This window comes from Chanos chanos, chromosome 3 (assembly GCF_902362185.1).
Source record: "Chanos chanos chromosome 3, fChaCha1.1, whole genome shotgun sequence".
In the NCBI taxonomy this organism is placed as follows: Eukaryota; Metazoa; Chordata; class Actinopteri; order Gonorynchiformes; family Chanidae; genus Chanos; species Chanos chanos.
The window spans coordinates 21,643,232-21,657,076 of record NC_044497.1 but is presented as its reverse complement, the minus strand read 5'-3'; the positions used below and the strand labels follow the sequence as shown (position 1 = coordinate 21,657,076).

General features: G+C 41.5%; 1 protein-coding gene across 1 annotated transcript in view; it reads left to right on the top strand.

The window, feature by feature from the left end:
* rb1cc1 (RB1-inducible coiled-coil 1) overlaps positions 1–13,845 on the top strand; it is a 38,474-nt gene that overhangs the window by 12,427 nt on the left and 12,202 nt on the right. The window contains exons 8-16 of the mRNA XM_030768199.1: positions 242–426; positions 796–982; positions 1,115–1,196; positions 1,326–1,390; positions 1,491–1,594; positions 3,029–3,155; positions 3,406–5,342; positions 10,547–10,733; positions 10,996–11,104. Of these exons, the coding sequence (XP_030624059.1) occupies positions 242–426; positions 796–982; positions 1,115–1,196; positions 1,326–1,390; positions 1,491–1,594; positions 3,029–3,155; positions 3,406–5,342; positions 10,547–10,733; positions 10,996–11,104 (2,983 nt within the window). The remainder of the gene's footprint in view (positions 1–241; positions 427–795; positions 983–1,114; positions 1,197–1,325; positions 1,391–1,490; positions 1,595–3,028; positions 3,156–3,405; positions 5,343–10,546; positions 10,734–10,995; positions 11,105–13,845) is intronic.

Below are 13,845 nucleotides of genomic sequence, written 5' to 3'. Positions count from 1 at the left end.
GCTTTTAAAAATGGAGTCTTAGTTAAGTGAAATGAAGATGGTAATGCTTTTAAAAATGGAGTCTTAGTTAAGTGAAATGAAGATGGTAATGCTTTGAAGAATGGAGTCTCAGTAAAGTGAAATGGAGATGGTAATGCTTTGAAGAAGTAGTGGCCAGGCAAAGCTATCATGTGCTTACACAGCTAGAAAAAATATTTAGTCTCTGATGGCCAATGTATCATTATTCTTTCTGTATTGCAAGGGATTTTTGGCCAATCAGAAGAGGGCCGAAAACCTGAAGGACACCTCAGTGCTGCCGGACCTGTGTCTGAGTCATGCAAACCAGCTAATGATCATGCTGACCAATCACAGAAAACTTCTAGATATCAAACAGAAATGCACCACTGCCAAACAAGAACTTGCAAACAACCTTCAAGTCCGTCTTAAGTAAGAAGGGATTAATGTACTGTCTTAATGTCTTATGTGCTGTTTTTTCTGAGTGCATCTTAAAAAAATATACAGAACACTTCCCCTATACTGGCCTGTCTGTATGTTTCTTAAATGCAAATAAGTAACTGTCCAAATTACTTTTACTAGTGCTGCTCATGGAAAATGATATCAGTAGGGACTCTCAATACAACCCTCATACACACCCTTTATTTTTATATAACAACGTCTGTTGTGAAAAATGCCTGAAAATCCCTTCAAAATGACCGTGTGATTATGTGTTGAAGTGACCAGACTGTGAGCAGTAAACAGTCCTTGAGAGCCTTGTTGATTGTGTCAAATGTGGACTCTGCTCTGTTGTGTGGTCAGATGGTGCTGTTATGTGATGCTCCACGCTGATCAAGATGGGGAGAAGCTCCAGGCCCTGCTGCGGCTGCTCACGGAGCTCCTCGAGCGGGTCCGTGTAGTGGAAGCTCTAAGCACGGTGCCTCAGATGTACTGCCTGGCTGTCGTGGAGGTGGTCAGGAGGAAGATGTTTGTTGGACACTACAGAGAGGTAAGAGAGAGAAAGCTCTCTGAGTGAATCCTGCAACGTTCATAACTGTGTAAGAAACATTTTCAGTGCCTTAGAATGAAAAGTTTTGGTGATACTGATTTGAAAACACTCATGTCATTTTTGTTTACCTAGTGGGCCAGTGCTCTTGTCAAAGATGGGAAAATCCTGTATGAGGCTGAAAGAGCCAAAAGGGAAACATTTGGGAAGCTTTTCAGTGAGTTCCATACTCAAATGTTACTTTGCTGTTTTTGGTGGAAAGGACATGTTTTGTTAACACAATCACTACAAAGTGTTCAGACCAGAATGATTAAAAAATGTTTCAAAATTACGATTTTTGTTGCAGGGAAATCTTTTCTCAGAAATCGATTGTTTCGAGGGCTTGATTCATGGCCTCCTGTGTCTTTCTGTGTAAGTAAAAAATGCTGATGAGGTGTCACACATTTGCCACTCTATAAATGTAGCCTAGTTGTTGTTCTACTGATTGTGTTTAACTCTTTGCACTGTTTAGACGAGAAAGCCTCGAAAATTTGACTTTGAGCTTCCAGACATCTCTGTAGCTGACCTGCAGTATCTGAAGTCCTGTTGTCCTGCAGAGGTCCAGCCTTTCCTCAGGTAAAGGCACTGTGGTTATCTTATGTTTGTGTTGGCGATGTTTTACATCGAGGAGGTTTAAAGAGAAATGTTAAAAGAAAAAACATCTCTGCATGGATCCATTAAACGTGCCAAGCCAAGTATCATGAGTGATGTGTAATAGTTTTATGTTTGTTGTTGAATATTGTACTGAAGGTTAGGGTTGGGTATCGTTTCAATTTTGTCTATTCCGAGTCTGATTCCAAATATGCTTATCGAATCCAGTTCTTATCGAATCTCTGTTCCGATTCCAATATTTTTTTAAATGAGGAACGTGGAGCATCTTGTTAAGTTATACTTTAGAACCGGTTTCACAAATAACGGAACACTGAATCTTTTGGCACATCAGCACCACATTATCATCAGCATTAGGACTTTGAAAAGATTGTGCACGACACTTGACTGATGTGTGTGGCGCAGCACGATGCCTGAGACAAACGGCAGTTTCCAGACACAGGCTCAGGCTGCGATTGGCTGTCTTCTCACCCATTTGGTTGGTTGCTGGTAATATATTTTCCTCAGAATTATGTTTTTCTTTGTCGAAATTTTATAATTTTATTATGCGTTTTTCTTGTACAGCTTTGTTCTCGTAATATTAAGACTTTCATTTAATGCTATGACTTTATTCTCCTTAAATTTCGACTTATGTTACGACTCTCCTTAAATTACGACTCGTAATATTATGACTATTTTTTTTTTTTTCTCTCAATTACAATTACAATTTTTTTTCCTCAGTGTGGCCCTTACACTCCGTGGTAGCATTTTGTTGTGTCGTTATCTTTTTTTTATTGAAGCTAAGCCAAACTTTCGAGCATTTTCTGCAGTCAGCCATGGTCCAGGAAGTAAACAGAAGGGTCTCTTCTCACAAGCTTTCTTGACATACTGGGTAACAAATCATGTGACGTTAGGTCAGCGTAGCAGGTCCTGGCAGATAACCGAAACTTTATGGACTGTAAAATGCAGTTCACTCGGGAGCGCGACTGAAATATGCAAAAATTAAGAACCGAAACGCAGAAGTTTTATGTTTGTTGTTGCATATTGTACTGAAGGTAGACCTGCTGTTTGATGTGTAATTGTTGTATGTTTGTTGTTGAATATTTTACTGAAGGTAGACCTGCCGTTTGATATGTAATAGTTTTATGTTTGTTGTTGAATATTGTACAGAAGGTAGACCAGCTGTTTGATGTGTAATAGTTTTATGTTTTTTGTTGAATATTGTACTGAAGGTTGACCTGCTGTTTGATGTGTAATAGTTTTATGTTTTTTGTTGAATATTGTACTGAAGGTAGACCTGCTGTTTGATGTGTAATTATTGTATGTTTGTTGCTGAATATTGTACAGAAGGTAGACCTGCTGTTTGCAATCACAAACTGTATGTAAAAGTCATACAGATTTTTTATGTGTATTTTTCTATAGGGTTCCAACACTGTGTGACTTTGACCCTTTAAACCAGCATGTAGAAATACTTCACCAGCTGGTTCAAGCTGCTCAGAGCATGGATGAAATGTCTCAAACCATCACCCACTTGCTCAGTGAGCGGAAGGTATTTTCCTTGTCTTTTCTTTCTTTGTCACAGTTGTAATACTTAAGATGTGTCCTTGTGTGGCTTTGGTAGGACTTTTGGAATTATGTCTTATTTGATATGTCAAAATGTGATCTAACTGCTTTGGCTAGATCAAAACCTGTTCATTTCTAAATGTTAATATATACTCAGCAAGGACGACCTCTGCTACTTTAAGTCTCTCAATAGCTTGATTTTTTTTGAAGGGCATTGTTATTGTGTGTCCTGTTAGGTTTCTAGCAGCCAGAGTACACAAAGATCAACAACATTGACACACAGGTCAGAAGGCCCACCCGGGACCAGCTCTACCTCCTCCAAAACGCTATCTTCCCTCTGCCTTCAGGCTCCCCCATGCCAGCCTCTGCCCTTACCCGGTCCCTTAGAGGACCTGTCCCCTGACAGCATAGATGCCCACACTTTTGACTTTGAAACCATTGGGCACCCCAATATGGAACCTGTACTCCATCCAGGCTCTTTGGATCTGGACTCGTTAGCAGAGAGCCCAGAGTCAGACTTTGTGTCAGCAGTGACTGAGTTTGTCATTGAGGAGAACATTACATCACCAAATCCCATTAGTGGTCCCACAAGTCCTGAGATGATGGTAGAGTCACTCTATTCCTCTGTCATAAATGCTATAGACAGCAAACGTATCCAAGACACTACAATGCTGGAGAGGGAGAATTCCAGATTCTCTGCGCTCAAACTGTCTGTTGACAAGTATCATGCAGCTGCTAAGGAGTCTCAGAACAGTTTGAGGAGCATTAAGGACGACCTCTGCTACTTTAAGTCTCTCATTCTTAAGGAGAAACAAGAGTTTGGTAATGCAATGAAAACAGTTACTGTTGAAGTGTGCAACATAGTCAACAGCATGAAATGCAGTCGTGAGGAGGAAGTGAGAGAAATGTATAAAAAAGATCTTGACCTTGTGATAGAAGATCACAAAAAACAGATTCTGTCTCTCACAGAAGAATTGGAAGGCAATCGGAGCATCATCAAAGATGTTCAGAGGGCCATGCTGGAGCTAGAGGGTCTGGTGGAGAGGAAGGAAAAGGAAATTTCACAGCTGGAAAGTGAGAGGGACCGTTCTCTGGATGAGTTAAGGAACTGTCACCAACAGAAGATGCAGGATCTTGAGCGGAAAGTAGCAGAGCAGAGTGAGGAGCTTAAAACGGCACTTCTGTCCAGAGATGCTCTCGCCAAACAACTCGAGAGCTTACACTTCGAGATTGAACGCAGCCAGCAGAAACTCAGACAGGAGATGGAAAATGCAGAGAGAACCCATCTCCAGGAGCTGGAGGCTCAGTTGAGTCAACAGCACCAAGCTGAACTTGAGACTCTAAGGCAGGACCACCAGAACACCTTGGATTGCCTCACCAAGGAAAACTTGGACAAGCTTAAAGAGGTGATAGACTCACATGCGTCTGAGCTAAGGGAACGAGAGGGCCGTCTGAGGGATTGCGAAGGGCATCTCACGGAGCTGTTAGACGCCCGCTGCAAACTGGAGGTGGAGCTGGCGCTCAAGGAGGCGGAAACAGAGGATATGCGGCTGCATTATGAAGAGGTCAAAAATCATCAGGAGGAGTCAATTAAGACCCAAGTGGAATGTCAGACGGAAGCTCTGCAGAAGCAAATCAATGAGCTGGCATCGCAGCTCCGGCAGAGGAACGAAGAGTATGAAGTAGGGCTAGTGGAACTCCGGACACTCATGAGGATTGAGAAGGACAACTGCATCTCAGAGCTGGTGGACCGGCACGAGGAGGAGAGCAGTCAGCTCCGCAGTGACTTCACTGTTCTGCAGCAAAGGTCTCAGGACGCAGTGAAGGACCTAACAGAGCAACTGCAAAAACTTCATAGTGAGCAGGAAGATCGACTAACTGTCCTACAGAAAGAAAGGGTGGAAGAGCAGAAATTTTTCCAGGAAAAAGAACAGAACCTGAGGGCTGTTATTAGTGATTTACAAGCCGAAAATGCTGTTCTTTCTCAAAAGTTTAAACAGGAAAGGCAGAGCACATCCAAAAGTACTGACAAGGAGAATGATGAGGCTGTTAAAGCTGCTTTAGAAGATGCCTTAAAAGACTTTGAACTACAAAAGGAGGAACTTGAGACAAGGCTGCTAGCACGAATCAAATTTCTTGAAAATCAGCTTGAAGAAAGACAATCTACTGACAGGTAAGTGGAATTTCAAGTTTTGCAAGTTATGTGAAGAGCTTTAAAGATAGGAGGCTTACTTCTATTGTGTGTGTCCACTTAAGGCCCACCAAACTGAAGTCTCACCTGCACTGACCAAAGAGACAGACCTCTGGTCTATACATAGCAGTAATTGACTCTTATTCATGGGCAGCCATGGCCTAGAGGTTAGAGAAGCGGGCTTGTGAGCAAAGGGTCATTGATTCAATTTCTAGGACTGACAGGAAAACATCCACGGCTGAGGTCCCCTTGGGCAAAGCACCAACTGCTCCCCAGGCGTAGGTGTGCTATCCACTGCTCCTGTGCCTGGTGTGTGTTTGTGTGTGTATGTGTGTGTGCATGCGTGCGTGTGTGTGTAAGGATACTGGTGTGTAAGGATGGGTTAAATCCAGAGGTTAAATTCACTGCTCACATGTACTCACGGGCACGGATTTATATTCTTTAACATTTGTGCACACATACACACAGGTTTATATACATTAACATTTATTCACACTCACACACACACACACACACACAGAGGTTGATATACATTAACATTCATTCATGCGCGCACACACACACACAGATTTATATCCATTAACATTCATTCACACGCACACACACACACAGAGGTTTATATACATGAACATTCATTCACAGCCACACCCAGGTTTATATACATTAACATGCATACACACTCACACACGCACAGGTTTATACACATTAACATACACACACACACACACACACACACACAGGTTTATATACATTAATATTCATGCACACACACACACACACAGGATTATATACATTAACATGCATACACACCAGGGATGACACAGTTACCGGTTACATGGTAAAAGTCCTGGCGGTTAGTATTACCATTTCAAATTTTAATTATCGTTAAAACCGCCGCAATCAGCCACTTTGAAAAACTCGCATTAAATACTGTCCAGCATCAAAGTTTGCAAGTCTCCCAGACACAGGCAATGTTGGTTTGTTTTGTGATAACATGGCGGAAGGCAGTGACGGCACTCCAGAGATTTTTCAGCCTTCTATGTCCACACTAAGCCGGGACACACTAATCTGAAAACGCAGATTTGATGTAAAAACGTTTCTCCATTCACACTATCGTTTTCATACAGTTTTCCAAATGTTCTATGTCCACATCCAAAAGCTGAAACGCATAAGTGTATGTTGTTGCGCTGTGGACTGCATTTCGCCCGTCATGTTTTTTCGGTGTTTGAGCACAAACTTTCGCTAGTGTCATGGCAACCACATGTCGTTTCTGAAACTCTCCGTTTTCCCTGTCCAAATAACAGCGCTAACCATTTTCAAATTTATGCACCTCAGAAAGTTTTCGAAAAGTACCGTGTTCAGTGGCAGAACGCTGTTTAAGCTATGTCCACACGACATTGGAATGTTTTGAAACGACGTTTTCCTTTGCGTTTTCAAAAAGTTTCGCAATCATAGACAACGTTTGAGCGCTAGTGTACACTAGCTAGTGTAAACAGAGAAATAATTATGTTTTCAGATTTACCCGGGCTAGTGCGGACAGGGAGGATACCATGTGTTCACATTACATGCTTTGTATTACTAAGACTATTTACTTAGATTATTATAATTTTGCGCTTGATTTGCGAAGAATGATGCATCCTTATTGTCCTCACTCGGAAATTCACATCTTCCTTACAAGTTCATTTAATAAGCAACTGGAGCCAGGCATGGGAATTTTGGACCAGGTAGCTTAACGTTTGCATTTAAAAGCACGTATCTGCATTTCATTTAAGAGTGTTTTTGTAGCCTGAGAAAGTAATGTCATCTATAAAAGACCTAGTAGACTATTGTACGGTTAATTCATTTCAGCTGACAGACTAGATGTAGGCTAGCCTTTCACCTTCTTTTGATGTGGGTATTTAGCAACAATGACAGTAATAGGCCTGTTATTTTAATGTTTATACAAACAATAAAGTGCATAGTGCTGCTATACATTTTTTTTTTTATGGTTTTCAATATAAAACTTGGTGAAATGATTTCAGTTTGTGTATCAGCAGTTTCTGAACATTTTCAGCACATTCGAACAGTACCGCAATAATACTGATAACCGTCATCATTTTGGTCACTATAATCGTGATATTAAATTTTCATACCATGTCATCTCTAATACACACACACACAGGTTTATATACATTAATATTCAGGCACACACACTCACCCACACACACACACATACACACACAGAGGTTTATATATACATTAACATTTACTCACACATACACACACAGCCAGGTTTATATTAGGGCTGCCCCTTGAAAGTCGACATGTCGAATTGTCTGTTGGAGACCCGTCAGTTGGCTGAGATTCTTCAAGTTGAGCAGTCGTTTTTTGTTTATTTGGGGTTTTTTCCCCAGTCAATGTGCATCACAATAACAGGGTAAAACAGATAGAAGCTTACAAAAATGCACAGGGATAACATTTCAATGAGGGATTATAAATAAGGGGAATCATGAATATATATTTTATATTCTAGCAGGATAGCTGGCACTCTTGCTAAAAAAAATCCACGTGACAACATGCACGGTGGTTAACTGATGAGAGAAGCTGAAGCCTGAGGTGGAGTGGTTGGTAAACTAAGCTAGCTATAACCATGTCTCAGAAGAAGTGTAAAGTATTGCAGCATTTCGAACTTTTGAAACCCTAACAAAGTTAAATGCATACCATGTATGCAAGAATTCGCCTGTCATTCAGCAACATCGAACATGGCAAACCACTTGAAACGGGTAGCAAAGCTAGGCGGCCACAGAAAAAGAGTCTGAAGACAAACGTTTGTTTTTTCATCTTAAATATCTCAAATCTTAAATTGCAAGTGTTTAATTTGTTTATTTATTCGTTTACACTCAAGATTTATTTATTATGTTGAAAGAGAAATACAGTAGCCCAATAAGCCTATCCTGCTGAAAACAAGAAGTTATTATTTCATAGCGGGCGATGCCGTGAATTTATTTTAAACTGTTTCATTTGTTTATTCATTTAGGCTATACGTTGTTTTTAATGTTTAAAGTGAAATTTAAAAAAAATGATTAAAACAGAAATAGGCCTACATGTGTGCCGCCTGTCTCATTGTTCCGACAAATCCATATGGTAGCCCGACATTATATGTCAGCAATTCAAAGATGCTGCAATTCAAATCTTGCATTACATGCAGCTGCCTTTTACTGGTTTTCCAGTGCTCAAAAAATATGTTCCCATGACTCTGTTGCATTTGTCTATGTTACTGTGGTTGAAATCATCACTGATTGCCAGATAATCTATATGGGGAAAAAATAAATAAATAAAATAAAAGGAACGAATAGTTGAATCTTCGTATTGAATAGTCAATTCAAGTGACAAAATTCTGAGTTGGTACAGCCCTATTAAATATATGGGGTTCAGGCCCAAACAGTATACCAGTTTGAAAGTACCTACCCATGTTATGTTATGCTGTGATATAGTACATACCTGCATTTCATACCTGCAAACATATCTTTATGTTTAACAAACAAAACATGGAAAACTCAAGACCCAGATGTGCACATTGTACAAATACCTCAAATAAAAAGTGAAATTTATGTTGAATTAACCGCTGCACCTTCTAACCTAGCTAATTATTAGCTAACTTTGACAGCGAAATCAGCATTTTACTTATACTTACTGAAGATAAACATCAGAAATATAAGAGATATGCATTAGGATTGTGTGAGAGTACAAGTAAAAAAAAGTTGTAAGTTACACCTGGGGCTGCTGAAGGTGGTGTCATCAAGATCTGTCATTTGTGACCTGTCTGAATTCAAAATGTTTGGCAAAACGATGCTGTAAAGATCATACAAGTAGTTCTTCTCACCCCCTGATGTCTGCAGAGACAGGTCTGTTTTTGTAAACATTTATTACATCTGAGCTTTTTGATGTAACTGGTTCTCAAGCAAAACTATCAGTCTGATTAAAAAACAGATGTATGTATTGGGGGATATTGTACTATTACTGTCCAGAATATCGGAAATACCCTACTAATGTGGGTATGAAGCCATGTCTCCAACATTCCCAAGCTGAATAGTATCAGTGACATGGAATCTCTGGAGGGAATCAGTTTATGAATGCTTCTCTTTGTATGATGGTAAGCACAGAAGGATTCACCCTTATTGCACCAACAGCTGTGTCAGAAGAAACATAATCAAAGAAAGGTTAAATTGAAGACTATGGTGCCCTATTTGTTTTCTACTGTTTCTTCTTATCAGACCTCTGTTTTTGAAGGCCATACTACTACAGCAACTTACAGAAACTTTACAAACTTTACAACATGTAGTTGAATTTACAGAACCCCAAAGGGTCATCCTTGTTACTGTGTCTCAAAACATGAGGTGGGTTCCTCACATCATGGGGAGCAAATGTGCCTGCAGGACCTATAACATCCACCAATTTGGATTTTCTGCCTCTTTGAGTTTTCTCTACACCTTTGAAAACTACCTTCTCACAGACTGGTGGTCTGAATTAATTTGACTTTGGTTTGGTATGCCTTTCTACATGTCTCTAATTAAATTGCCATGAAAAAGTGTATCTAACAGTGAAGTCATGTGTCCATCAATTTGCATTTTATCAATTATTCTTAAAAGTGCTGTGGTCAGACAGTTTGAAAGATAGTCATGAAGGGCCAGACACTTCCCTGCTTGATCAGTATCATAACATGCAGCTATATAGTTGTGGCTCTGTAATCTTTTTCCAAGTCCCTCCTATGGGAGACAATGTGCTGCTGATAGGCTCTGTCTTTTGAAATATACTGTTTTCTGTTGTAACATAGTCCTCATAAATAGAACTCCTCACTTCTCACATGGCCATTTTACTACTCTCTTAAATTTCACCTCATTTTTCACTCCAGAGCCACAGTCATCACAGTGACTTACTGAGTTGCTAACCCATAGCAGACTGGGTGTCTGCCCTCTTGCCTGAGCACTGCTTAGCTCTGGAGACTGCTGTGGAAGCACTGGCATAACTGGGCCCAGGCTGAGAAGACAGTAATGCTAGTTGAAATAAATTTTGACCTACACCACTCCGCACAGCTCACTGTCTCACTGTCACCGTTTGGCAGGCAGAATTCACTGCGCAGGTTTCATGTTGTTTTTGCTGAGAATACTCTGAGATGTAGAGAGATTTTTTTTTCCCTGGCATTTCAGACTGGCAGTGACCCTACAGCAGACAGAGTGTGGTGCTACAGACAGTGACCTGGCATTAGTGGACACTGGGTTTCCGAGGAAGCTGGAGGAGGAGAACGCTTCTCTTCTAGCCAAACTGGAGGTCCTGGAGAAGAAGAAGAACGAGGAGATGCAAAACCTGAAGACTGCGCTGATAGCTGAGCAGCAGGTAGAGATGGCTTTAGTCACAACGTAGACTGGCCTGTAGATCACTGCATTAGACTACATCAGTCATAGTTGTCGGAAAGTATTGGTGACTGTAGGCCAGTTTAGATGTTTCTTTGAAGGTTCAGCCTCCTTTTAAGGTCAAGATTTGAACTTTGATGGAAGGTTTAAACAGTTCCATTGAGGCGGCAAATATTGTTGATGGTACATTTAGACTTTGTGGTTGCTTTCTGTCTATTTTGTTTCAACTTTTAAAACTTTTTCAGACAAACTTCAACACGGTGCTCACCAGAGAGAAGCTGAAGAAGGAGCAGATCATTAGTGAACTCATGGAAAAACTTCAGAAGGTTACTCAACAGCAAGAAAAGGACAAAAGTATGTCAAATAATGTTTGTCTCAGTTTCCCTATTTACTCCTCCATGGTGTGATTTTATTTTCAAAAATGGAGGTGAATTATTACTGGGTATTTATTGTCTGTTTCCATCAAGTATTCCACTGTTACAATGATTTGTTACACTCATCTGTTATAATGACCTATTATAATGATCGATTATAATAACCATGACAGAAAGTATTCCACTACTATAATGATCTATTATAAAGATTGTGTCAGAAAGAACTCCACTATTATAATGATCGTGATAGAAAGTATTCCACTATTATAATGATGTATTATAATGACCATGACAAAGTAATCCACTATTATAATGATCTACTATAATAATCGTGACAGAAAGTATTCCACTAATATATTGTTCATGACAGAAAGTACTCCACTATTATAATGATCTATTGTAATGATCATGACAGAAAGTATTTCACCATTATAATGATCTATTATAATGAGCATGACAGACAGTATTCCACTACTATAATGAGCATAACAGAAATTATTCCACTATTATAATGATCGTGACAGGAAGTATTTCACCATTATAATGATGTATTATAATGACCGTGACGGAAAGTATTCCACTATTATAATGATCTGTTATAATGATCGTGACAGACAGTATTCCAGTATTCTAATGACTGACAGAAAGTGCTCCACTATTCTAATAATCGTGACAGAAAGTATTCCACTATTCTAATGATCGTGACAGAAAGTATTCCACTATTATAATGATCTATTATAATGACCATGACAGAAAGTATTCCACTATTATAGTGATTTATTCTAATGTTTGTGGCAGAAAGTATTTCACTATTATAATTAAGGGTGTAACGTTTCTGAAACGGAGACTGAAACCGCGAAACAAACATCCATGGTCTCATGTCGCCGTTCTGGAATATGGGACAGTGATCCCCCGTCCCCTCCACCCCCCAACCCCAACTTGCTGCCAAACTGCTGCAGGTGCAGCCTGTTGAGCTCTCATTACGTTACTAATGTAACAAAACTCATTTTTCATTTCACAGTTAACTCTATAACACATGTAAATCATGAAATTATTATTCTATTTAAAGTTACATCAAGCTATATATTTTGTGTTAGGGGTGTAACGGTACACATATTTGGTACAGGATGTTCGGTTTGGTTCGTTGCGCGAGTGAATATAATCTAGCTATAACCACGCACGTTACATGCATAACTTTTGTATGCTCTGATGGTCAGTCGACTGAAATGTCAGCAAATTAAGTGATATTTGGCAAGATACAGTGTGCCCTCTCTTCTACATTTCTGTATGCGGAACTAAAATTAAAAAACTCAGTTTCCTCTCCCTCTCATGGGCCCACCGCCTGCGAGGGGAGAAATAGGGGCCAGGTGCGACGCCACACGGGTGGCAGGATAGGGTGAGACTGGCGGACTGGACTTACGGTACAGAAACTGGCTTTCAGTACGTGGAATGTCACCTCTCTGGGGGGGAAGGAGCCAGAACTTGTGCGGGAGGTGGAGCAATACCAACTAGCCTCACTTCTACGCACAGTCTTGGCTCTGGAACCAAACTCCTGGATGGGGGCTGGACTCTGTCCTTCTCTGGAGTTGCCTGGGATGAGAGGCAACGAGCCAGTGTGGGGTTACTTGTTAGCTCCTGACTGAGCGCCGCTGTGTTGGAGTTGGTCCCGGTGAACGAAAGGGTCACCTCACTGCGCCTTCTGTTTGCAGTGGGGAAATTTCTGACTGTTGTGACGGCGTATGCACCGAACGGCCGCTCAGAGTACCCAGTCTTCCTAGATACACTGGAAAGTGTCCTAGTGAAGACACCATCTGGGGACTCTGTAGTTCTACTGGGAGACTTCAATGCTCACGTTGGCAATGATGGAGAGACTTGGAGGGGAGTGATTGGGAGGAACGGCCTACCCGATCTGAACCCGAGTGGTGCTTTGTTGTTGGACTTCTGTGTGAGTCATGGATTGTCCATAACGAACACCATGTTCGAGCATAAGGCGGCTCATAAGTGTACCTGGTACCAGAGCTCCTTAGGCCAACGGTCGATGATCAACTTTGTAGTCATCTCATCAGACCTGCGGCTGTATGTGCTGGACACTTGGGTGAAGAGAGGGGCAGAGCTGTCAACTGATCACCACCTGGAGATGAGTTGGATCAGATGGCGGGGGAGGCTGCCGGACAGACCTGGTAAACCCAAGCGCATAGTGAGGGTGAACTGGGAACGGCTGGCTGAGGACCCTGTACGGAAGATCTTCAACTCACACCTCCGGAGGAGCTTCTCCCTGATCCCGAGGGAGGCTGGGGACATGGAGTCCGAATGGACCCTGTTCAGAGCCTCCATTGTTGAAGCGGCAGCTTTGAGCTGTGTCCAGACGGTCATCGGTGCCTGTCGTGGCGGCAACCCAAGGACCCGGTGGTGGACGCCACCGGTGAGGGAAGCCGCCAGGCTGAAGAAGGAGGCCTTCCGGGCTTGGCTAGCATGGGGGACTCCGGTATTGGCTGAGAGGTACTGGCATGCCAAAAGGGCTGCAGCGACGGCTGTCATGGAAGCAAAAACACGGGTATGGGAGAAGTTTGGGGAGGCCATGGAAAAGGACTTTCGGTTGGCCTCAAAGAGGTTCTGGCAAACTGTCAGGCAACTCAGGAGGGGCAGGCAGGGCCTTGTCCAGGCTGTTCTCAGCAGGGATGGGGAGGTTCTGACCTCAACTGAGGATGTGGTCAGACGATG